This window comes from Hetaerina americana, unplaced genomic scaffold (genome assembly GCF_022747635.1).
Source record: "Hetaerina americana unplaced genomic scaffold, ioHetAmer1.1.p SCAF_7, whole genome shotgun sequence".
Lineage (NCBI taxonomy): Eukaryota > Metazoa > Arthropoda > Insecta > Odonata > Calopterygidae > Hetaerina > Hetaerina americana.
Window position 1 is genome coordinate 8251475 of NW_027287316.1, and position 26776 is coordinate 8278250.

The 26776-nt window shown below is 37.5% G+C and overlaps 2 protein-coding genes across 4 annotated transcripts in view; one reads left to right on the top strand and one right to left on the bottom strand.

The window, feature by feature from the left end:
• Positions 1 to 8328, top strand: part of LOC139696799 (solute carrier family 35 member F3) — a 153161-nt gene extending 144833 nt beyond the window's left edge. The window contains exon 13 of the mRNA XM_071595644.1: positions 1647 to 8328. Coding sequence (XP_071451745.1) covers positions 1647 to 1761 — 115 coding nt within the window. The 3' untranslated portion in view covers positions 1762 to 8328. The remainder of the gene's footprint in view (positions 1 to 1646) is intronic.
• A 2394-nt stretch (positions 8329 to 10722) lies between these two features.
• On the bottom strand, positions 10723 to 26411 carry LOC139696423 (nucleoporin NUP42-like). 3 transcript variants are annotated; one of them, XR_011702619.1, is made up of 7 exons: positions 26229 to 26411; positions 23969 to 24113; positions 20546 to 20717; positions 19557 to 19643; positions 17710 to 18139; positions 13490 to 13668; positions 11586 to 11656 (listed from the first exon to the last, which is right to left on the bottom strand). XR_011702619.1 is itself a non-coding variant. In XM_071595183.1 (6 exons), exons 1-6 carry the CDS (start codon positions 26308 to 26310, stop codon positions 11379 to 11381), a joined length of 1188 nt encoding a protein of 395 aa, XP_071451284.1. In that variant the 5' UTR covers positions 26311 to 26411; the 3' UTR covers positions 10723 to 11378. The 3 variants fall into 3 exon arrangements, 2 of the variants coding, with proteins under 2 accessions (XP_071451284.1, XP_071451283.1); XM_071595183.1 differs by lacking the exon at positions 13490 to 13668 and having other exon boundaries at positions 10723 to 11656; positions 17710 to 18133; XM_071595182.1 differs by lacking the exon at positions 13490 to 13668 and having other exon boundaries at positions 10723 to 11656.
• Positions 26412 to 26776: the final 365 nt, after the last annotated feature.

Below are 26776 nucleotides of genomic sequence, written 5' to 3' on the forward strand. Positions count from 1 at the left end.
TATGCTAGAATCATTCTTTGTACAAATTAGTTAGAAGTAAGTCCATACACACAAAATCAACATTGACATTAACTGAATATTTCGCATACCCTAATAATTCCATTCTAACTAAAAATATGAGAATTCAAGCAAAAGTAAGAGGTTGGATTTCAGTCTAAGACCTGAAAGACATTATATTTGATTAGATCAACATAAGTGAATACATATTTCTGATTTATTTGTTAATAACAATGTTCCTAATTAATGCATGCAGCTATTAACGAAAGAAAATGATAACCAAATTATTTGGTGTTTTCCCGGCCCATAATTCCAGTGAAATTTTCATGGGTTTTCCACTAGTTCAGTTTTTCAGCTGCTGATATTTCAATGGCTAACCCCACTATCACCCCTAAGGCATTGATTGCAAGGGGGTTGACAGATGAATGGACGACAGATGAAGGGAGTCAGTCATCAAAATGCCAACAGCCAAAAACCTGGTCCAGGGGAAAACCCATGAAGACTTCACTTGAATGATCAACTGCTATATAATTGAGTATGCGCAAATGTAACCCAGGAGACATTTCATATGATGACTCAAAGTAGGGTATGGGGGGTCGTGCTCAAAAGTCAGCAATAAATGCTCCCGAGTGATAATTCAATGGTAATTAGATTTATAATTGGAAAGGGGATAATTATAATGTTAAGTACGAAGAGAAATAATTGCCACCCTGAAATGATTCATGCACATGTCAGTCAAAGACAACTATCTCAAGTAATTTCAGAAAAGAAAATACTTTGTTCTTCCACGTACATTTTATAATGCACGACCTAGATTTTGACTTACGAAGTCATCATCAGGTCCTTTGTAAGTCGAAACCTAGGTTGTGCATAATAGAACGTATGTGGGAGAAAAAGGTATTTTCTTTTACGGTATGAATTGTTTCCACAAATTTATGCCTTAAACCATTCTATCCCAAGTAGTATTTAACTCAGGTGGAAATGCAACAGAAAGTGGTATTACGCAGGAGCTCTAGCCCCCCTCCCCTGATTCATATCTCCAAATCCCCTTTTCAAGGAAATTATGACAAACCAGATTCAAAATGACACTCTTCAGGGAAATGTTGCGAGACACATTAAAGCACAATTACATGGCAGTCTAAACTACATAGGATTAAGTTCTCCTGATTTATGTTCAAGAACAGTAGAGCCCATTGGAGACTGTATGGAATTTGATTATCACTCTGTGAAATGGTAATTCATGTGCTGCGCATAAAATGTTCATTTCATGATCAATTGCGCTTCAATTCAGCCAAATTTTATACAGCACCACTATATCATACAAGTTTATCAGTAATGATGTGGCAATCTGTGAGTAAGTTTCCTGGAAGAATACACACTAAACCTTACACTGTGGTAAAGATAAGAAAAATTCTGAATTAAAAGTAAAAAAAAAGTATCCGTTAGTTGTAGCTAATATCTGAATTTACTTGAATATTGCATACCTATTAGGGCAAGAGTATGCCCAGCGATGTACCGACGTGCAGGGATAATCCGTAGAAAACAAATGCCCTCAGTCGCTTTCTCTGGCATGACGTGAGAGGGGGCATCACGTGACCAGAGAACGCCACTCCTAATGATCAAATGCACTTATCCCCTTTTGCCCCTAGGTGGAGCCGCCGGCAACGCCACGGAGCCACCGTCGGACAGCGCCGGGATGTCATCGACTACCGAACCGGCTACATCCGCAGCCACCTCCGATCTCCTTCTGGACGGGTTAGATGACCCGACCCTAGCCACCCAGAAGAGGACGGCGAGGGAAGCGGGGATGGGGTGGGTGCTCCTTAGGAGCCAGCACCCCCAATCCTCTCCCCCTGCAGCAGCTCTAGTCCCCTCCCCCTGAGGGTGCGCCGATGCTCTCTGTCTTGCGCCTCCGAGGGGTGCTCCGATGTTCTCTTCAATCGCCCCCTTGGTCGCCCCACAAGCGTCTCCGCACTCTCTCCCTCTGGGTGGTCTATATCCTTTTCAACAACAACAATGACAACAACAAAACTCTCTTTTTTAAATGTTACCTACTTCCAGCATGTCCAAAAATTTCTCATTAGTGCGGGTGATTCCTCACTTAGCAACCATTTGTCCGCCGTAGCTGCATGGATCTCTCACCTTGTGCATTAAGCCTCGAATGCTTTTTGAAGTTCTCGTCGTGACCACGGGCTGATCCTCCACATCGATCGAGCCACTAAAGGGCCGAGTGATGAGCACAACAGAGCAGGCTGGCGTCGGTGATTTTGGGAGCATTCTAAATCCGCTACTCAACTCAATTCACTGTTAAATTTTTTTTTTTATGAAATCCAAGTTTAATATACACAAGAATTCATTTACACTGCCTGCATGATATAGGAGGACTACACGAGTGTAAAGGCAAAAGAATTCTTTTAATCCAAGAAATTAATGAAATGGTACTCACAGGAAGATAGTAGCAGAATGATCTCGACAAAGTGAGATACTAGGAAATGAGGTATGTTGCATCAAATAGGAAATGGCTTCAAAAAGAAAACGGTAAACAAGGTTACATAAAGTCCTAGCTGAGAATGCTTTTGATGATTTTTTGAGTTCACATCCCGTATTCTTTTTTCATCACTTGCCTCCTAAAATTACGTGGTTAAATGATATTCTCCATGCCGACTTTTGAAATTGAACCATACAATTTCAATTCATCCAGCATCCAATTCTTTTCTTCTTTTTTTGGGCGGCACACCCCTTTCAAATCAAATCCACAGTTTCATTCTGCCACTATTCTGTTCCACTGGGCACATGATCAGCTGCTGCTCATTCATTGCTGCAAATCCATAGTGAGAGGAGTTGGTACCCTATTTTTTGACAATTTTTAAATGTTTCTCATAAACAAAGAGAAGGACATTATGAGTTAGCATGTACAAAAGTTACAATTTTGAATGCATGATTTGAGTTAGAAGAGTGAACATGACGTTATCTCCAAATACAGATTTATTTGTGCTTCAAACTTCAAATAATGTGCTACACTCGGCCCATGATTTCAAACAAACACAGTTTGTGAGGCCTTGGACTGAATTCTTGTGTGGCATGGAATCTTCCATTCCTCATCCTTAACTATGATAAAATAAGTAAAATATTACTCAGTTAAATCCACTTTCAATTCTTTAATTATTATCCAGAGGATACAGTCATGATGTTCAATTGATCAAAATCATGGCTGCAGAATAAAATCAAAAAATGGATTTGACTTGGCCTCTTTTTACCTAATCCATAATGGAGAAATCCCCATCATATTGCAAGTACTGTTTTACATGCATGTCTTATATCTTTTCAAAAATCAACAAACATGCCAATTTTACTTACGCTCTGCCAATTGATTAGAAGTAACAGGAGAAAACCAGTGACAATAATAAAAACACTATCTTCCATTACTTATTTGTGAAGTAAGGAGTTTTTAACAACAACATTCAATGAATCAAATATTCTTCCAAATCAAAGTGCCATCAGCACTAATTTAGCTTCAGTATTCAAAATGCTTAGCCAGCAATAACTTAGCATGCATCACTCATCAACACCAGAGCTTGGTTTCTCATTTCTTGGAAAGATGCATTCCATGAGTCACCTTTGTACATGAGTTTTTGGTCACATCCTCTTCCTGTGATTCGGCAAATTGACTGCAAAATAACATCATTTTCAGTGTTTTCTGCAAGCAAATGACTACAATTGATTAGTGGCATTTCTCTAGTTGGAAATACATTTTTTAGGGAAAACATAAGACCAGTTGCTAAGTGAGGTTTGATTATTTCCAGAAAGGCTTCATAGAAGAAGAAAATTAATCCATCAATAACTTTTTTCATCGGTGAGACGGCTGAATTATAATTTCCGGTAGGTCACTTCCACGATAATTAAAACAATCATCAACGCAGGACAGCTGAAAATTTCTTCATAAAGGGTACAAAAATCATGTAGTACATATAGATAATTAGAGATGAACTGTTCTTTTTTTTTTTTAGAAAAACATACTAGAGTAAAACTTGAATCGAAATCCGATGATTTGACACAAAATTCCAAGGGTGGAGAAACAACCACTGCAAGTAGGATGAGAAAAACATTCAGGCAAACAAACATGCACAAGGCAATCAAATGCACACTCCACCACTATTCTGGGCAGGCGTTTGAAATGCTTTGAATCCCCTTCTCAGCTCTCCTTCCCCACAAACCTCTCTCTTGTCGCAATGTGCCTCTCGGGAACGAACACACGAGTAAGTGACATCCAACTCTTGAAAGACTCGCAGTGGAGTACTGATGCTATGAAAAGACTGCAAAATTACTATCACCATCACAACTTTCCAAAACAGATCATATGTACATACACATCTATTCAATGATGAATGCTTGAATATTATGCTTTTTGCTGTACTAGATGAAGGACAAAACAAAACATCTAATCTAGCACTGGTTGTACTCAATCAATGAAACATTTCACATTTTTTTAAGACTGACATTTCTTTTTTAAAATAACCTCTCACTTGCAAATAATGTCAGGAGACAAAATTTTAACTATTAAAACATCCACCCAAAATTTACTTCCCTTCATCTAACACCTATGACGGTTCAAAGTGAAGTAAAACTGACTGAAATTGGGAGCATCGTTTCTTTAAAAAGTTACTCATTCATCAAAGCATACATTACAATAGTTTTCTTACAAAAAGGAACACATTTGAAAAATAGCTAAATGTAAATATATAATTAAGCAGGACTGAATCTTCTTCACGTTTTGTTTAATCGAAATGTTTAAAAAAATGTAGAAACTCAATTCTTCTGCCTTTTACAGAAGGCCTTCGGTGTACAATCAATTTTTCCCATAATATTCTTTCAATTTGACATCAAATTTTGCATGTTTCATTCTCAAATTTAAAAAATCTAATTTTTACAAAACATCAGAGTAGATCATTAGTCATTTATTAATGATACCAAACTCTTGATTACGATTTATCAATTTTAAACAGCCTTTTTCTAATAGTTCAAACACAACATAGCAACTTAATTTAGGTAGATACCAACATAGTTAGAGAAGTAAATTACCAATCACAAAACATGAACACAGAGACAATCATTCAATATTCAACTTCAACTCAAAAGGGGGAACCAGTTTCTTTCAGATAATTTTGCTTCATTTTTTTCAATTAAAAAATATCTTATGACTAAGCTAACTGATTGCAAACTAATAAATCCAAGAAAAACAAAAATGTAAATCTGAGATACATAATGGAGTTGCAGGTTGTTGCTTTGACTTAAATGCAGCTATCCCAAAAAAAAAACTTGGGCACAAAAAACTTCAAACTTGCTATTATTCTTACAAGGGCTTTCAAAGTTAAATTACCGTCACTGAATTTGTGATCAATACGATTTTGTGGCAGATAATTTTAGCTCCATTATGTTAGATTATTGTTTATTTGTATGATGACTTTTAAATATAAAGTGTCTTATATACATGCAAAAGGATAATAAAAGGGCTTGCAAGAAAGGGGGTGAAGAACATTTAAGCTTTCAGCTGGTACTCTTTTCATCAAGAGTTTTGTTAACTGATTCGGACCTTTGCGTTGTGCCTGCTAATAAAAAAAAACCTTTTTTATTGCCTTAAAACATGACTGCTATACATAAAAAATACAAATGTATATTTTTTAATCATTTCCAACAAAACACAACCATCACAGCCATTTTTTTAGGACACACAGAGAGATTATTTAGTTGGTGACTAAAACTGTTAATCTATCAGAGTAAAAATACTGGCACTTTGTAAGACTAGAGCATCATCAATGGCAGCTATGCTCACGCCTTGCTTGCTGTTGCCGTGTCCTGCAGACTTGAGGTTGCTAATTTAGTCAAGGCTATAGTCTTCAGCATCAGGAAACTTTTCTGCATTTGCCAATTGAAGCGATGGAACAGTGATTAGGAACTTATAATCTCTTTACACGTAATGGCTCCAGATTGAAGAAATGCATCAGCATTTCAAATATGTGTTGGTTATTTAACCCATCATTTGTAGAATAGACTGACTTTCGATTTTTAGACAGTATTCCCTCCACGTGAGAGACCAAGGAATAAAATAATGTATGTTCACCTTCTGAAATTAATGCACCAAATCAATCAAACACAAAGGTTCCAATAGAAAAGCTTGTGCAGTGTGCGATTGTTGTTGTCACTGCAAATGCTGTGTGTTTCACTCAGGTTCCAACCACCATAACTAACCCCAAAACTATTACGCCTTTTTCTATTTGAAACTTTAAGAGTATTTACCCAAATGTAAGAGAATGAATGATGTCTCAAAATTTTAGAATGGAAGTATAAATGCGTGCAGGATTTTCACACTTAGGAACCAAAAGAAAAAAAATGCCTTGGGATGAAACCTACTGTGAAAGTCACATTGACTTGAAAGAGCAAATACATAGAAAGCTCTGTAGAGTGAATTGGAAGGTAACTAATATTTAGTGATTTGTTGTATGAATGAAGAGATTAAAATGAAATAATAGTTTATTATCCAACCATTTACCATTTAAAGTAAGAAAATCTTTTTATTCCTTCCATTAAGTTTATTACTTAGCAAAAAAAAATAGGAGAATCTGAGTGAAATGTTTAATGAAAGAATTAAGATGTTTTTCAAATTATGAACTTGGGAACAAAATTTTATTAATAAAAACATTTCACGTGATGAGGCCTACCAAGAAACATGCTTGCTCCGTAAGAAAATTCACAGTATTTCTACCAGTTTCAATGCTGGACATGAATTTGAGCTGGCAAACATTTAAACAAATTGGAGCTACCTGAAAGTAATATTTCAACATTGCCAGGACTAAACTTCCATTGAAAATCATTTCCATTTTCGTCTTGAAAGGAAGGTTGAAACTGTAGGATACTCGGATGAACTCATGCTTCTTTCCTGTATAGTGTCCAATAAAAATTGAAATATTCATAAATTTTTTATCCTCTTATACTCGGGTAAATACTACTTTAGAACAAATTTAACCAATAGAGACCCATTGACTGAGGCTTACTTGATGTAAATTAGGAGATTACCCTTGCTCTCACTGAGCAGAGACAAGATACTGCCTTTCTTGTGGCATAAGTGTTGATGTTCTGCTTTGTGCTCACATGCCTCGATTGCTGGTCACTCAATTCACGGCAGATTCAATTGGAACTCCCTCATTGCCCGAGGCCAATTCAGAAAATTAACAGTTTCAGATTTGATTGGATAGATGTGTCTCAACCAAAGTATTGCTCGCTTCTACCCCTGCACATTCTTAAAAGGGATATTTTTCTGTACCTAATTGAATATTTAGTTGAGAGTGGTGCACTGCCTTTGGCAAGGGAGTGTGTGCCCGTCCATTTCAGCACCACTTGCTCAAAGGAGAGATCCAAATGTCTTGGTCCCTCCTTGACATGCACTTGTGATTGAAATACATGCATTGGGGAGTTGGAAAGAATATATTATCAGGTGATAAGAGATAAATCACATCTCTCGACTGCAGGAAAATGTGTGTTAAGCAAAAATTTAATGCTGGTAATAAGTTGTTTGTCATAGAAAGTATTTTCCATAGTATAAGTAGTGTTTAAAAACAAAATGCTGGTCAGGAGCTTCCAAGTTTTGTCATTGAAGCAGAATACATCTCGCATTTCAGTGAGCTTCTTGTTTGAGAAATATTTACCATGAATTCCTACTCCACTTTGTGGTTAGCATGAATTCTTTTATTTAACTGGAGCTGATAATAGCTTGGATCCTCTAGATCAGGGCTGTTGGTATGAAATGTAATAAAAATGAAGACACATGTTCGGCTCTGGGGTTTAGATTTGCAATAGGGCCATTTTGACCTCCAATTAAAAATTTGAAAGCAATCGAGGCATGGAGATGTAATTTCCCAAATGTTTATTTTATTCCAAACATATGATGATGAAGATAACACACGGAAAAGGGCACGGAGCAAGTTGGATGAAACTGAGAGTCAAGGAATGAAAGCCCTTGCCATAAACATATCACTCCCTCCCCTTGCACCACTCACTCCTTCCCAGACAATCCCGTCGTAGTCCCTTCCCCTCCAACTATTTGTGAGACATTAAAGAAGACTTAATGGCGATATTTTCTGTGTTGTTGTTCAACAGGGTATTTTAAATGACACTCACCTCATTCCTTTGTCAATGTAAATCTCACCATTAAAGAAATCTTTACTAAAAACTTTTTAAGACATGTTTACTAGTGCAATAAGAGCAAGTAAGTGTCTTTGATGAAATTCCATTGATGTTTTGATATGTGTTTCAATAAACATAGATTAACAATGTTTACTTATCTTTGTTTTATTTTCACATTTCTTCCAAACTAGAGTGAATCAATTAGTAATTACAGAGAGGATGAAGTCAGGGTGTGAAAATGGGGCTGGGAACAATTTGTCAAGCCAAGCATTCAATAGTTGTCATTCTTATGAGAAACAAAATTTTCACTTTTCCACAGATTTATGCAATACAATACAATGCTTTTCAGTTCATCGAAGCATCTTCAGGTACAAAATAATAGATGGTTGGATGGACTGAAACGCGTTGGTACGTTACAATAAATCTATGGAAAAGTGCAAATTTTGTTTCTCACGATGACGAACTTCCACCACATCTCGCCAGAATCTATTGAATATAGTTGTCATTCTGTAGACATTCAAGTGGTCGGGTCTCACACACAGCTCCAATTTCCATGGCTGTTTGAATAATGAGGATTGACAATCACTTTAAGAATGTTGAAATTAAATTTAAAACACTTCGCTTTTCCACATAAAAAACTTTTATTTACGACCTAGGTTTTGTTATGGTATAACATCATCAGACCTGATGATGTTATACCACAATGAAACCTAGGTCGTAAATAAAAGTTTTTATGTGGAAAAGCTAAGTGTTTTAAATTTAATTTCAATATGAAGAATTTCCACCAAGTGATGCCAGAAATTGTTTTATTTACTTTAAGAATGTGATGACTGAGCCTCGTAGAAGTACGTTTTGAGGAGTAAATAATGAACTCATAAGCCAAAAAAGAATGGAAAACCTAAGTGCATCAAAAAGTAGTAAAAAGGAGTTAATGTGATGATGCGGATAAATCTCAGAGGCAGTAAAAAGTAGATATGCTATGTAAGTAGGAATAATCAGCATGAAAAACTAAAAATATTCTTATCACGTGAGGTAAGACAGAAAAATTAAAGATGGAAACATAGAAGAACTTTATGGTAAAGAAGTTATGCCAGCAGGCTTAAAAATGGAATGAGCATAGATGAGGATTTCTTGATTCCAGGGATATTAGATAGTGAGATAGAAAAGTGCTGAGGGCCATGAAGTTTCACAAGCCAGTATTCATGGCTGAATTAATACAGTGTTTTGAAGAAAATGGGAGGAAGGCACTATCTGGACTTGGCAGAATTTATTAGAAACGAGTCTGATAAAAGACACCAGCACGCCAATTTTAACTTTCTTCGCAAGAAAAGGAGTAAAGTAGCAATTGACCTTAGGTCATGTGGATACAGTTATGGGGGTAATATGGAGGTAGGGGTGAAATAATCTGTGATGGTATTGGACAGGAGCAGGAAGGGAGGGGGTTTCGGAGGAGAAAGGTTTTGCACATCACATAAAATTAGAAAAAAAAATTACATTTCCCTCTCGAGTCTTCACATTACGTGGTCCTCTTAAGAACATTAATTAGAATGAACAAAGCTGCATTATTTTCCTTTCTGCAATGGATAAGTTCCACAAAGTCAAGCTCGAAATACCAATTTTTGGTTGGAATGATATTCAAAAAAGTATTTCCTCTTCAGAATACATAATCAATTTGATAAAAAAGGGAGTTCATCTCCTTGACTAACATATGTGAATATGGAGGGCAATCAACTTCTGGAAGGTTGTTTTGACACTATCCTCATCTATAATCCCTGCTGTTCTCAAAGGGAAAAAATGGAAGCCATGAAGTTCACATAACGAAAATGCATAATAACTAACGCATTCACACATTGGCAATGAGAGAATCACACTCAAAAGTGCATATTGCATTTCCCTTTCATGATGTACCGGAGTCAATCGAATCGGAATGAATGAAATCAGCCAACAAATAAAGTCATTTGTAAAAAATAATCGGAGAATGCAAAAATGATGATTTCTGAGCAGAGTAAGTTAATAACTATAACACTAAATAAAATAATAAAAATAAACTAAATATAAAATTACTCTATTTCTTCCTACATGAGAACCGAACAGTGTACATACAAATGGATTGTGGGATGAGAAAGGTGATTTGTAAAGAGCCAAGATTCCTGAATGTAAGTGAGCAATTTGAGCACATAAGGTTTTCTCCACTTAAATTCAGGTTGGCCAAGTTAGTTTCAAATGAAACAATTATGATTTTTTTTACATATATATATATATATACATCTACATATGTATATATATATATACATACATATATATATATATATATATATATATATATATATATATATATATATATATATATACATATATATATATATACATACATATATGTATATATATACATATATATATATATATATACATATATATATACATATATATATATATACACACACACACACAAATTCAATCATGGAACACTAAAAAAACAAAAGACGGATTTGCAATAATGTCCACTGCTTTCAATTCAGAAAATAAGTAATGTAATTCATAATAAAGCTCTTTGGTTACATAATATATTTAAAGGTTGTCATTCCTGGAAAAATGTCATTACTGTGTGAATGAATTGATCTAAGCAATGCCATTCTGTTTCCTCACAAAGGGTTTAAAGTCTTACAAAATTTATCACAGCTAAGTAATGCTGTTATAGCATTTCCCTGGCAACATCTTACATAAAAAGACAAGCAGGTGACAACTTTTTCTGCAGCAACGATTCAAATGCTAAATATTGCCCATGCATTCCGAGTGATCTAAAATAAGTCCAACAAAATTTTATCAAAAAATATTCTCAATTAAAAATGCTGTCAGATGATGATGAGTGCCATTCCCAAGTGCACCCTTCATCTCTGATACATTTAATATTCACTTACCCAAGACATAAAGTGTTCTCATTTTCTCTCGAGTCTTCAATGCCTTGGTCCTCTTTGTTTATGATGCTTCACAAGTACACAGCATCAATATACTGTATTTTGAGTGCACAATGATGACTTGATTAGAGATTTATAGTGATCACAAGGGTATCTTGTTAACTACCTATAACAAGGTTTTCATCAAACAAAAAATACTATCATTCACTGAATGAATTCATTAAGAGAGTCAACTGGATCATCTCCAGAAGAGGAGAGACCATTTGAACCTAAACTTTTGACTCTCTCTCACACACACAGTTTACTTGGGGGTGGCCTCAGGGGGACACAGCCAAGGGTGAATGTCACGGCCGTAAACTCTTTCCTCTCGGATTCCGTGAGGTCCGAGAGGGGAGTGTAGATGCCAGGAGTGCCACTTTGAGCTTGTGCCGCTTCTGCCTTTGGCTGGAATGGATCAGCTTCGAAACCTGTGGTACCAGATCCAAAGACTGAGCCAGTCGCTTGGCCGGGGTTGACTCCAAACACGGATCCCAGTTTTGTGGCATCTGACTGGACACCAAAGAACCCTGAAACATTGATTTGGGAGGATGCCTTAAATTATCATGGCATCTGTAAAAGTTAAAGAGAGAAAAAAAATTATTGTGATCAATCCATGATTTTCCATGTCAAAATTTATATTAAAAAAGTTTCCTCGGGCCTTCCACATCAAGCATCAACTGCCCTGAGGACAATGCTTGGGGGCAGAGGAGTGATTGGCAGCCAGTCAGTCAGGGCAGTGAAGATGATGCTCGAGTCAAGCTTTGAAATGCCAACCAACATGGAATCCTTGACCCGGCGGAAGACCTGAGAAAACTTCATTAAGCTGATATGCCGGGAAAGCACCAGATCACATTTCAAATTTTAAATTGTTTTCATAGTCTGTTTTTCTATGATCTCTTCCCCAAGAGGGATTACTTCATTCAAGGACTGAATATTTTGGGTCCAACAGCAAAAAATACATGGGTTGTCCAATAAGTACTTAGAAAAAATTGAAAAACAAATTATTTTTGTCCATTTTTTATTTTTCAGCCATCTCCTTTTACCTCTATACATTTTTCCCAGCATCTTTTTTAAACTGTTCAAAGAGTAGGATTTTGGAAAATAGGCGTCTGCATTGGTGATAACATAATTTTTTTATGCGAATCATTTTCCACCAAATCATTTTTTCAGGTTTCGAAATCAAAGTAGTCACTACGGACCAAACCTGGTGAATATGGTGGATGTTCTAATAGTTGAACCTTTAATTTCATAATTTTCTACATCAAAACTGCACAGGCACTATATATCTGTGCACTGTCTTGAAGGAAGAGAATTTTTTCTTTGACAAAAGAAGATGCTTGTTCTTTATTTCTCCCCTCAATTGGTGCAATTACAATGTATGATACTATTCTGTTATCATCTGTCCTTTCCGCTAGTAATTGATGTAGATGATTCCATGTACATCCCAAAAAACCATTGCCATCAGTTTGTCAACCGATTTCACTATCTTTGCCTTCTTTGGAGCCAGGATGCCTTAAGAAGCCTACTGTTTTGACTGTTCCTTGATCTCTATATTGTAATAGTGAATCCATATTTCATTGTCAGTTATACAGAAACAATGCAGAAACTTGTCAGGATTGTGACGAAAAAGTGCCAAACCAGACTCCTAATTCACCACACGATTGCATTCAATGTTCATTGAGAGCGAATGCAGCATCCATCTTGCGAAGATTTTTTGCACAAAATTGAAAACACTGAAACTTATGATATATCGCCGACCCCGGTGGCCGCGGGGTAACGTCCTCGTCTGCTATTCCAAAGGTCGCGGGTTCGATTCCCGCCTGGGTGAGTTTTCCTCCACCTAGGGCTTGGGTGTTTGTGAATGTGACCATTGTTATCGTTGTTAATAGTTCGATGTAAAGGCCAAAATGTGCTGTTTTCGGACTTATACTGAATAAATAAAAATAAATAAATAAAATAAAATATGCCTGCGGCCACAGCTATTTTGCATACTTTGATTTTCCAATTACTCAAAACCATGGCATGAATTTTGTCAATTTCGGAGGAAGTCACTTCCACCGGACGTCCAGAATGATATTCACCATTGGTGGATGTATGGCCATGTTTTAACTCGTTCACCCAATTGTAAACAGTCACAGGTGTGCCTTCCATGACCTTTATCCTACTCAGCTTTAATCACTTTCTGAGTGCAGCCTTTAAAATAGAACCCTTTTTAATGGCACAAAACTATTTTTTTTTCCGTTTTTCGAAATTAACAAAAATTTATTGCTTTAGTCGACAGTGAAATTTAAACCACGAGCTGGATATACCTGTAACTTTAACAGCAGTCTAGAGAGAGATGAGGCTAACTAAAAGCAAACCTTTTCCAATATTACATGCGCCATCTCTTGGATTTTCTAAGGAGTTATTGAATGACCCTCGCAGACTAAATTAGAGCATACACTGCATTTGATTCATTGGCTCCATTGGCTGCACCTTCATCATTTAAGTCTTCTCGTTTCTTATTCTGAACTTATTTTGCTCTCCCATCATCAGTTCACTAAAAATGAAATTTTATATTTAGATATGGTTATTCTCAGCCTAGGGTACTTCTAAGTTTTAATTTCTGGATACTTCTGGCTTCTTGGTGCTCTCTTTTGTCTTCTTTTGGAGACAGTTTTACTCCTATTCCAGGGGGCATCTATGAGTGGAAGTGGCCATTATTCAATCTGCCTTTAGGCTCGTCATTTTGAGTCAGCGCTCATGGCTCTGTGAGAAGAGTTTCGAAACATCTTCTCCACAGTTCCTTTCAAGATGAGAGTCCCATCGTAGAGTGGGTGGTCTGGAATACACCTCTTTACGTGTACTGTCAAAGGGATAGACATTATCACTAATGGACCTGTGGGGGCAGTATTTAGCTCTTTAAAATGATTCTCGTAATCACTTGAGGGAGTCAAGGCTTCTCCCAACCACTACTTCACCCAATAGAGCTTACACTAGATACAAATGTTGGGGGCCAATAAGAGTCCATTTTAAGTTTGGACAAAGATGCACTGGGCAGACTGAGAGATCCAAAGGGCTCTGACCAAGAAGTAACTTTGTCTCTCAGCTGTGGCAGAGCATGCTTCATCTAAACCATGCCTTTGGAACATATGAAAATAATAGCAAATCGAAACCTCAACTTCCCCCTGATAAAACGAGATGCCAGAGAAAGAGCCAAACACCCATTCATGACCAAACCGAGCAGGCCTTCCTGCCAGCACATGGAAATGGGTGTTCCACTCGAACCTATAACGGAACACTCATCCTGAAGGGAACTGCAGAAAACATGAGTTAAGAGCAAATGGGAGCTCTCCCCACTGAGCCACTAGCACTGACTCCCACTGACTTGGCGACATATTACATGGAAACCACCTTCACTCGAAGATGCCCTTTGAAACCCTATACACAGGAGCAAAGCCACAATCACGAGTCAACGATGGACAGCACCAAGAGCTCTGAATCACCACACACATCACATTAGAATATTCCTTTACAAAACAGGGATAATGCCCAATCATGGCATCATAGAATAAAAATCATGATTGCCAACACCAAGGCCACATGCAATGATAGCCAAGAGAGGGAACTGCAGATGGAATCATTTAGAATTGCGGCCAAATGGCTTAAATAAGGGAGCGTCCTTCGAAAGACTGACAGGGCCATCTTAAATAGGGCACAGTACCTCTCCAGGAAGTTGCCTGTCACAGAGGGCATTTACAATTCATGCCACTGGTGAATATTGGTGGACTCCCTCCAACAGCTGGTATTTATTTCATGGGAGAGTTATAAACCCAAACATAAGTACAAAGACAACCATTTTAGAATACTGTCATGCAAAACTTTAATCCTAGCAAGTCATAGCAAGTCCATAAAATCATGGCAAGAGCGTTATTACTGATTAATCAACATAAATATACTTTTCTTAATAAAAATATCAAAATGCACTTTCAGGATAAAATATTATGCTATAGGTTATGCCGTGATGGAAATGTTAGAACCAAAACAAAGTTCTGCAATTGTAGCATAGGTCAAGAAGTTTAGGTCATCCATAAAATTTGTTTTAAAATTACAAGCCACAAGCTAATGTGGCAAAATATTGTTACACAAATATAATTATTCAATATATTCTAAATGAAATAAAAATGTAAACAAGTGTTATCACACTTGTTTACACAAAATGGTGACATTTTAAGGCAGGAGTAATTAAAATAGCAAATTGGTATGGAAGGAAATCAAATAACTCTGGGTAGGCGAAGGATTTTCTTCCTGGAAAACAAATACAGCGGACTTTATTGAAGACGTTCCTTGGGAGCACCTTTCCCTTGCTGGCATGCCCATTCCTTCAGGTTTCTTGTCACAACCCATGTAAATAATTATGGTTAACATGGTTGGGTTTCCTCTTTTAGATATTCGACAAAATACAGGGTGCGGCAACATAACTTCCTTTTTTTCAAAACGCAATAAAATCCATTTTATGGAACAGAATCTTTTTATAATTTTTTTAATGAAGGTATGTATTTAAGGTTTTGTTTTACACAGTTTTGAAAATCAAATCAGGCAGGTGATGCCCCCCATTGTCCATACACCGAATAAGCCGATTTCTGGCATCTTTTATGACCCTTACCAGCATAGCAGCAGGTATGTTGGCAATTTCAGCCTGGATGTTGACCTTCAGGCCTTGTGGGGTCCTTAGACAGTTGACATAAATGCAGGACTTCATAAAACCCCACAAAAAAAATCGCAAGGGGCCAAATTGGCGGAGTGGGCTGGCCCTTATTGAGATGAGGCGCTTCGGGAAATGTCCATTCAATACAGCCATCGATGACCTTTAAAGTGTGAGCCGTTACTCCGTCCTGTTGGAACCAAATGTCCCCTATGTCCAGTTTATCAAGTCGTGGACAAAAAATTTCCTTTTAACATGTTTACTTACTGGTCTGAATTCACAGTCACTCTGACCTCATTTTCTTCAAAAACCCAGGGACCAACAATGCCGACTGAGGAAATAGCACCCCACACTGTGACTTCAGGTGAATTCAAAGGCATTTGATGCAATTCTCTGGGATTGGTGTCAGCCCTGTTACGCATGTTCCGTTTGCTGACATTTCCACTCACATGAAAGTGGGCTTCATCACTGAAATACACAATTGCATCCTCAGGAACGTTTTCGAGAGGAACCTCACAAGCGTTCCTCTGAGAATTGAAGTCACGTTCAAAGAGTTCCTGCGCAAACGCCAACTGGTAAGGCTGGTAATGAAGGTCATCACGAAGAATTCGCCTCACTGAATGATTGAAAAGTCCAAGGGCTGATGCATGTTTGCACACCGAACACCATGGGGATTGCAAGATGGCGGCTCTCATTGCCTCAATGCTCTTAGAGTGATCTGATGGAGCGAGGGAGTCCAGTTTTTCCTCTTGTTGCCCTTGTGGTTAGTCTGAATGCAGTGACCCATGTAATAATTGATTTCTGGTCCAGGAAAGGGCCCAACAGGGCTATATTGATGCGATTTCGGAAGACCCGCGGGGTTGCAGTAACAGTAAATCCATTCGAAAAGTAAGCCTTGATGGCAAACGCACGCTCCTCACTGTTCCAACGCATGATGGCAACTGACCGGGGTGGGGGAAAAACTTTAGAACCCTGGCTGTCGAAATGAGATGACTCTTACCTAACTACGATCTCTACAGCCTGATTGGCACGCATTTCAAATAAGGAAGTTAATGTTGCTGCTGCACCCTGTACCAACATTTAAAATGTGCTGTGCTCAAGAAGACAATCCAAGAGCAAAATATTAAATTAAAAATTTAATAAAAAGATACTTATATGCATAAAATGATCAAAACTACATTATGAATTATTTCATTTAAAAAACGGTTGAAAACAACAGTGGCAGAAGGTAATTAAAAAGGAATAATCACAGCATTCAAATATCCTATTTTATTTTATGTGATGTGAGGAGTGATATGACACACCAGAAGTTAAGACACATGAATTACAGGAGTCCCTCTGAAAGGCCAACACCTCCCCTCCTTCAAAGAGACCAGATTAAGCAATTGGGAACTGCAAATTGTGAGCGGGGATCATTGAGGCAGCTGGGAAAGTGTGGACTAAGTGCTTATTTTGGTGAAAAACTTATTTTAAAAAGTCATTTAAACTATGCACTGAATGGTTGAGGCCTTAACATTGTAGAATTCCATTTTTAACTTAGGAAAAATAATATCTTTGCTTTCTACAAAATAAACTTATTCGTCGACTAGTTTCGTTTACACTGTAACATCATCAGGACTAGTGGTACAATATACATTTTTCTGAGTTATATACTCGGTCGGGTAGAGGAGGCGGATGGGAGATGGGAGAGTGTAATTAAGGAAAGGAGAGGTGTAAGAGGGGGGGGGGGGGAGGGGGAAAGGTTGGGAAGGGAGTGTGGGTCTGCGTCATGGGGATTTTTTGGGGTGTATGGAGTGGGTGTTTTGGAGTGATCATCCGCACATGGACAATACCTCATCATATTATTTCACAATGACATCAAAGGAGAACCTGAATGCAGTGGCAAAGCCAGCATACCTGATGGTATCGCCTGTGGCTGCATGTTTGTGGTGGCAATGGAGGAGGTGTCAGGCGTGGCAGCACCACTCCCAAACAACAGTCCGACACTCTGCCCGAACGCAGGCTGCGTGGTCCCAAAGCTGCTCGGAGTGCTCGCGTGAGCAGGGGGAGGGGTTGAGCCAAAGGAAGGACTGCTTGGTCCCAGGGTGAACGTGAAGTTGGGGGCGACTGCAGAGGGTGGGGGACTGGCCCCTGGTGAGAAAATGCTCCCGCCTGACTGTGGGGGCACAAAGGCCATGTTCCCCCCGAGTGAAAACATGGACTGCGGTTGCAGCTGTTGCTGCGGCACAGGGGAGGTGGTGGAGTTGAAGGAGGCGGCAAAGGAGAAAGAGGGGAGCCCAGCTGATGGAGTCTCAGCAGTCGCCCCTTGACCACAGGCCATCTTCTCCTGCAAAACAAGGGCGCACATACATTGTCAACATAAGATCTCCCGCAGAATAAACAGCAACAAATTAAAATGTGTTTTCTAGTTTATTCTTCTGTGCCTGGACCCAACTAAGTTCTGAATGAAAATCATTTAATTATTCTAACAGTTTTATAATGTTGCCCTTACATGGAATGGGTAAAAACTAAGGAAACAAAATATGTATTTCATGTAAAAATATATTTTTACATGATTTACTTCTGATTATATACTTGAATACATTTAGGATTTTCATACAAATTACACTGGACACACAATTGTGAATAATAAGCCTAATTTTGTCTAAGGTTTTCGGATATGTCATCGCATTTGTGGTATCCCAATATTACACACAAGCACTAGCACTGAAGCATTATAACGTACTGAAGATTACAATCAATGATATTTACAGCTGAATCCAACTTTAATAATATCCTGACAATAATCGGTAAAGAGTTGTATAAAATAGTTGTAGTACACCCTTAAATAGGAATATCACAAATATTCAAATATCCTCTTTATTTTTCGTGATTTTGCTTCAAAATTCATTCATGGTGATGCTGGTTTGAAACTAATGGTGGCCATTTTATCAAATTAGCATGAGCATTTTGTACTATTAAAAGCAGGGCAATGATGGAATGAAACTCTACATATGAAAAGTGGCAGTAGAGTAATTCTGGCCACACAAAACATTTGCCTTGACCGGGATTTGAACCTGAATCCCTCAATGTCCAACTGAGTGCTTTAACCAGTAAAGCTATTGAGGTGTCCTATTACAATGCAAGATTTGGGTCCAAGCTTTAAAGGGAGAAGATGATGTGATGATATTTTTACACTCTGAAATTGTTGCATTGTAATGCACACTTAGCGGAAGATTCAGTTAAAATTTACTGTTGTGGCATCTACAGCAGTTTCTTTGAATTTGTAGAAAATATCATATAAATTTTAGGTGATTCATTTGATACTTAATAACATTATTGCATAGACATAAAAGTTTTCAAATCAATTAAATGATTAATTTAAAGTCATAAAATTTGGACTATACATTTCCAAAAACTGGTGATTTAATTTAAATCTCCTCCGACCTATTTGATGGGATTAATTTCAATCTCCTCCGAGCTGGAGAGGTTTAACTAACTTTTCAATGTACATCAAATCAATTCAAACTTGAAAGATTAAAATTTGTAACACAAAATAAATTCACGATTAATTAATTGGTAGAGAGAAATAGACAATAGAGAGGAAAACTAACTTTTATTAGGAGAGTAAAAGATTTTTGGGAATAAAAAAAAAAACATTTCAACACTAATGGAACTATTTCCAACTTAACCATGCCATACTCACACACATAATAAAGGAGAGGGGTAATATTATACCGTTAATAATGACCATATAAACTTACAATCACACTCATCACTTGCCCAGTTGGATTCTTCAACATTCCCCATTTCATCCTAGTTGCCTGAATTAAGTTCTCTATTTTTTTAACCTGTCAAAAAAAAAAACAAAGGACATGTAAAAAGAAAATTATGAAGGAAAAACCATAGCACTAAATTGCATCAAGTCATTTACATGGGCATAAGTTGATACACAAATACATGGAGATTGAGTGTTTCATGAATTCAAGATGTCCACTCTCCCAGTGGATTACAAATCACAATTTGTTCTCGCAATCAATAAAATCATTTTAGTAATGATGAGATAAAATGAACCTTGACTCACCACCATGGGCACACATAGAATTTTCATTTTGCATCATCTTAAAACATTGACTTCAAGCAATCACAAAATATGCATTCGATAGATTTGCATTTTCCCAATCATAATATTTACTCAGTTGTGAAGTTCAGCAAAAGAAAAATTTAAATAACGTGAAGCAAGATATTACATATCAACACTTTATCTTCACCCTGCACTAAATAAATCCAGTTAAATTTTGGCATTGCCAAGTTCTTACCAATGAAATTTTAGGGTTATTTCTATGAGCAGCAAATCAATATACAAGTTATTGTTGTTCACAAACCTGTTGTTTTCTAGAGCCATTGGCAGGGTTCTAAAACTTACCCCGTAAATATATCAAATAGGAGGCAAATCATTTATTAATGACAGATGATAATGGGGACAAATCGCTTGGGAGGAAAAACCTTATGCAGCCCATATCAATTTCAGAAAAATCAACAATTTCCACACCCATTCCACCAATATGATCCTTTGACCTCTTATTGAAATCACAGACATAGACAATGTGTCAATACCCAACAAAATGAAATGGAAAAGACAATGCACATGCCATCCAATGAAGACAGGCATAGACTGCAATTTGGAGGTACATTTCCCTTGAAACTATGGGTCCTGGTTAGGCTGGGATTGGTTAAAGTGGGTCATACTCACATACTGGTCGAATGTCCCAGAGGCCTGCGCTTGATACGCTTCGTAGCGGACCTCCTCCATGGATGTGTCGTGGAAGCCTGGGAAACTCCCAAAGTCCTTGGAGGGCGTGTAACATGAGAGGGGCCATTGGCCCCCTTCCTCCATTGCAATCACATCCTCATTGATGGCTTCACTGCAAAGCGACAAAATGCCACCCATTAGGAAAATGCATGGGCTGCATTTCAAACCCATCGTGGGACCACGTCACTCCTTTTCATTTAAGTAATTCTACAAACTGCCAGGGTGAGGACAAATATCATAGAGGGAAGAGCTTGAGTGAGGAAATAAGGCAGGGATCATCTATGCTGGTGCCATGATGTTTAGCACCGAGTGTAAAGAATTAAGTAAGCATAACATGTTAATCGATGAAACCAGGACAGAATTACTTTATAATGCAATTATTTATCACACCAAGTGTAAAAATCATTCAACTTGAATGGGATTCAAAACCAGATCCCTCAATGATCGGCCGAGTTCTATAGCAAGTTAGGCTACCAAGGCGTCCTCTAACACTCCGAAATTATAGGCCAGACATTGAGGGATCTGGGTTTGAGTCCCGGTCAAGTCAAATGACTTCTATATTTGAAATTGTTGCATTATAATTCTCATAAGCAGATGAGTCTGTTAAAAGTTACTTTCGTGGTATCTCTCACAGTTTCTGAGAATTCCTTCAAATTACAAAAAGGTACATGACACATGAAAATAATTTTGAAATAAATTGGCATTTATGAAAATTTCACACCATATAGGCAGAATAGACACATAGAATAACAAAAGAAAAATAATATGAAAAAAAGAGTATGATATGCTAATTTTTCCCATTATATCACATCATCAAACATTTGTCAAAGAATGACATTGACTTTATTTAAATTCCTAATTCCTGAAGGCTTTCTAAAAAAATTCCCAACTGTCAACAATTACAAGAACACCGACTTCCAATACGTATCAGGAAATTATGAACATGTGATGCAGAAAAGCATAAAACTTGAAAAATGGCCTAACTATTAGAATGCATAATTCTTAAAGAAATTATACATTGTACATGTGCACATTTATACTTTGAACCTCAAAGAAAACCATACATTTTTAAATAAAATCATAACAGCTTGGTTTGAAAATGGAAAGCCTTTTCTATCATCAACAGGAACTAAAATATTATGACGCTGAATTATAATTAAAACTGGAGTAACTATAAATTATAATTATAATTTGGTAATCTCAACATTCCATGTAGGTTTTGGGAAGATACCACACCTACATTTCTTAGCCTTACCAAACAAGAAACCCCAAACTACATTAAACTCTTCTCATACACATAACAGTTTCAGGTTCAACTTTGTGGGATTCCTTCATGATGTGGGTAAAAAAAGAAACTTTGCATTTCCACATAAAGATTTAATCTTTCACGACCATGGTTTTGATTATGTGCAGCATCGAAACCATGGTCGAGAAATATTAAATCTTTTTGGTGGAAGTGTAAATTTACTTTTTTTACCCTCATCTTCTCACGCAATCTACTTCCCTTCATCAAATCCAACATCCCCATTCTATTCTTTTCCTTCTTTGCTCGCTTGCCTATCATTCTCCCCTATATCACAGTCTTCAACATTCCCTCTCTAAACAGGTTGATCTGAATCCATTTTTCCTGCCTCCTTCGGACTTCTCCCAACAACCCTCTCCCCTTCCCCACCATGCCTACTATATTATCATTTAGTTTCCTTTCTGTCCACTTTCCTCTCTCCATCCTCCTCCGCAAGCACATCTCAAAAGCCTCTAATTTATGCCTATTTATGTTTTTCCTTTATCATCCTATGTCATAATGAGTTATGGGATTTCAACTTATAGTCAGCTGCTACAAAAAGAAAGCCATTGGAACCATAGCTTTTCTTAATAAAATCTTTCAATCTTGATACGATCGATATGATAACTGTGAAAATTTCAAGTCACAACTTTCACAAATTCTTTTGCAAACAATTTGGCCAAGTTCCTTGGTCACCAGGGATTAAAAACATTGACAATCAACACTTTGTACATGTTTTTTACCATATCTCATAATTTTCTATACCACAACAACTCGCGCCCTTCAATCATTAAGCTAGGACGACATGACCTTTTCATCTGATGTCACGTATCAACGGTATTTGCTACTTAAGCTTGAAAGAAAGAGATGATGGAACTCTGATGAGTTGAAGTCACACACATGGGTTGATTGCCACTGGGTCACTGTAAAATCTTTTTGATGGATGAACACTTGTGATGATAATTTTCTTCTGAAAACAGGCTGATCACCATTAGACCTTACATCCTCTAAAGGATTACAAAAGGATTCAGTACAAACACACAGAAAAGGAGAACCGAACATATACTGATAGTAACTGCACAAGGTCACATACAAATAATATAAGTTATATAATGGATTTTCCCATCAGTCTCCGAGTACATCACACAAAAATGCCTGGATGGATGTTTGAAACTTGTAGTAAGTACTTCTATCATTCAAACCTGAAACTATGGTCAGCATCTCATGAGTGAAACCTCTTTAGGATAACTAGCCCTAGTGATAACTCAGTTCCAGATCGTTGTATAGTGGTCATGCATATAATTCAACTCCGAAAGCTTTTGCTTGGCAACATTAACAAAAATCCAGTAGAACTAATAATAGCAAAGACATTAGCAGCCGACTGATAGCCTGGTAGGTTTGGAGAGTTTTCAATACTGCTGGCAATTGGGGGGGGATCGGAGGTTCAGGAAAGGAGAGATTGCGGGGTGGTAGGAGACAGCATGTGGATCTCAAGGAAAGGTAGAGAAACACAGCTTCCAACTGTGGTGCCCGACTCCCTATTCTCCCCAAACTCCCTTCTCTTAACCCTTGAGCTAGAATTCAAAGTTGAAAGCATGTTTCTTTGTGTACAAACATATAGGCTGGTGTGCCAATGCTTGATTATCTTGTCCATTCTTAGAGAATGTGTTCAGGCGGACATGATGTTGATCAGAATCTAAACTGAAATGTTAAGGAATATGACACTAAAAAGGAAACGTGAGACTTGTTCTTGTTTATTGGTTTCATGTTCATTATGAATCCATCAATCTCAAAGAACAGATTACACGTTGGAGATTCTAAGATGAAAAATAAATGAAGACAAGAATCAAATTAACTCAATGCTGATGGCTTATAGATGAATAAATTAAGATAGAAAACTTAAACACAATTATTTTTATCAAGTTCAAATGATGATATCGGAAGTCTTAAGTAGTTGAGATGTTTCACAAGGGGGTGCTTTTTACAATAGCTGCAATACTGATTCATCATCCCCCAGAGTTAGGAGTCTCCGTAGTACACATTTTCTTATTGGCCCAGAGAAATTGCAATTGTGGACTTACGCCAAATCGAGTGGATTTAAGGAGCCAGACCCAGCTTGGGCGCCTTGGTAGTTGCTGACTGGAGAATTTGCATTCCCTGGCTGTCCATGGTTGGGGGCGTGCCAGGTCCGATTGTGGCTTCGGTAATTGTTTATCTGGTTGGACCCTGAAAACAACAGATTTGGCAGGTTCATTCTGGAAGTGCAACATTCACACAACTGAGCAACATTGAGAAGTGGTTCTCAAATAACTGGATGTGGTGGCCAGTAATTCTTTCAAAAGGATCAATGCTTCATTACAGTTTGGGCTGCACTGGACTGTAACCAGTCTTGATGATCTACATTCATTAACAATCTTCACACACTCAAGGCATTCAATAAACTACCATAGCAAGTCTAGACTTACAGTTTGCACAGGTTAGTGAATAAAGCTCACAGACTGTGGATTAACCTTGGTTCTCAGCAGTGCATGTGGGTTTTTTTGGAGAAATCCATTAAATTCCATTGGAAGTCCCTTGGCCCAATTTGTGAACATAATCATACAGTGTGCTATTAACCTTCGATTCCATTAGAACATAATAATGAATTGAAAAAACAGAGGGAGGCATTGAACATCGAAACCCAGGTCTTATCGAAATAAATTTTCAGTGGAATAACAAAGTTACTATTTCATTACCAATATGAATAGATTCCACAAAGTTACGCCTGAAACCATCAACCATCCACAAACCAGTATCTTTATTTGAATATCATGAAAAAATTAACAACTAACATGACACTTCTGAAGTGAAAGCATATTTGGTTTTTCTGGCATACATTCTAGTCATATTTATGTGAAATCTGGACAGAGTTCTAACTTCCATCCCTGTGGAACTATGAGCAGCTGATACATCTCCTGCTGTACTCTATGCCTCAGGATAGCCTTCAATAAATTAATACAGAGTCGATAGCTTTCTTCTACCCACTGTATTCACAAAAGAATAGCTCTCTCCACATTTGTGCTGCATGCAATAATTTCTATTCATCTCACATCAACATTTAAATTAAGAACAGGATAAGTAAAAAATACTGTATTTGCATGGTATAACTGGGGTTAGAAAATAATACTCAGTAACTTTTAAGAAATCAGAAGTTCCCCTACCACCTCATTTCTTCTTGTTGCTTAACTCACCCAACTTTGGTTTTGTTTAAGTACAGTATATATTTTAATTCAATAAAAGATTTCGAACCTATGGGGTTTACATCGAAAAAATGGAAGTATGTCTTCAATGGTCCATGCATCTAAGTGAATATCCAACAGTTAGAAATAAACTAAACTATTTGTCTTTGCATGATTTAACAGACGTTTATATGAACAAATTCATAATATTATTTAAGGAAGGCATCACACAGTACCCAGTACAAAGCCCTACGGCGTGTGAAATTCCGACACCAGGGTGGGGGGGGGGGGCATTTCCTTTCCTTGTGCCGGTAATGGTTTCCCAAGATCTGGTACCCGTAAAATCACATAGCTAGGGAGAATCTACGGGGACTTGTTTGGGAATCGAACCAGGGCCCTCTCTTCAGTTGTCCAACGCTCTATGCCTGGGCTACCGCGACCCACAGGGTTAGTATTATCATCCCCAAATAGACAGTGAAGATAATATACTGCAGTAGACATACGGAATTTCTCAAAATATAGCAACTTCGTTTAAGTACTCGATCAAAGTACATACAATTTTTTTTCACATTTATGGGCCAATACATGTGCAATAATATATGTGCCTGCATCAGGGAACTTATGCATTTAATGTGCTTCAACATGATGCTCGGTAAAAGGTCCAATAGTATTTTCGATATCACCTCCATTTAAGTCTTTTGGCTGGAAAACTTTAAGCTAAGCTTTGTAGGACCGGTGGACCTACAATGCTTAGCCTAAGTGGTATTTTACAAAATAGAATGAAAGTTTCGCCTCTGCTGAGGTAACTTTTCTTTTTTGACTTCTCCACTACCAAAAATGACAAACAGTGTATAAGTGTTGAATGCTCTGCTTTCATTCTTTTTGTTTGGTTGTGGAGAAATGGTCATTGATCCAGAATTATAACTTTTCTCACCATCCTGCTGGGACACCAAAATATTTAGAATTAGGAGTGATTTTCGTGTGTTTACACTGTTTTGGTTTGATATACATTACTACCCATGCGCCGTCTGCAAACTCGAAAGGCTCCTTTAATAACTCTTCGGATACGACCCGGGTTTTGATTAGGAAATTCGTAATTAATTGACAAGGGTTTTTCACTTACCGCGATTCTCTTGAAAATGTTGAAATCGGCAGTGATCACCAAATTTACAGAAACCTTGAAGAAAATATCTACAGACAACCATTCTACAATAATCTATCAGAAAATTTCATAATCCCACAATATTTTCAACACGGCTGTGCGGTTTCCGCGTTTCTCAATTTGCGATTCTCGCTATAACTCACAGATTCCTATTCCCAATCGTCCTGGTTTCGATTTTAGTGCATTCGGAACCATCGATATAGAGTGTTTAAGGCGGACTACCTTGGACTAACCAATAATGAGTCAGGTCGCATCCAAATGGTAGTTGGCCCTGGTGAAGGCGCGAATTATATAAATATTAGTCATCGAAAGTATTAATTTAAGGTAAAATATCGCGGTTTTCCTGCAGTATAGCACATTTTCGCCATTATGCTTCAAGTAAAACCAAATACCAAGCCTGCTGTTGCTATTCAAAACAATATTGTTTCCCTTTTGAAGAGAACGTATACCATGGTGGGCAGCATATTGTTGGCCATAACTGGCCAATAATAATAATACTTGATTCATTT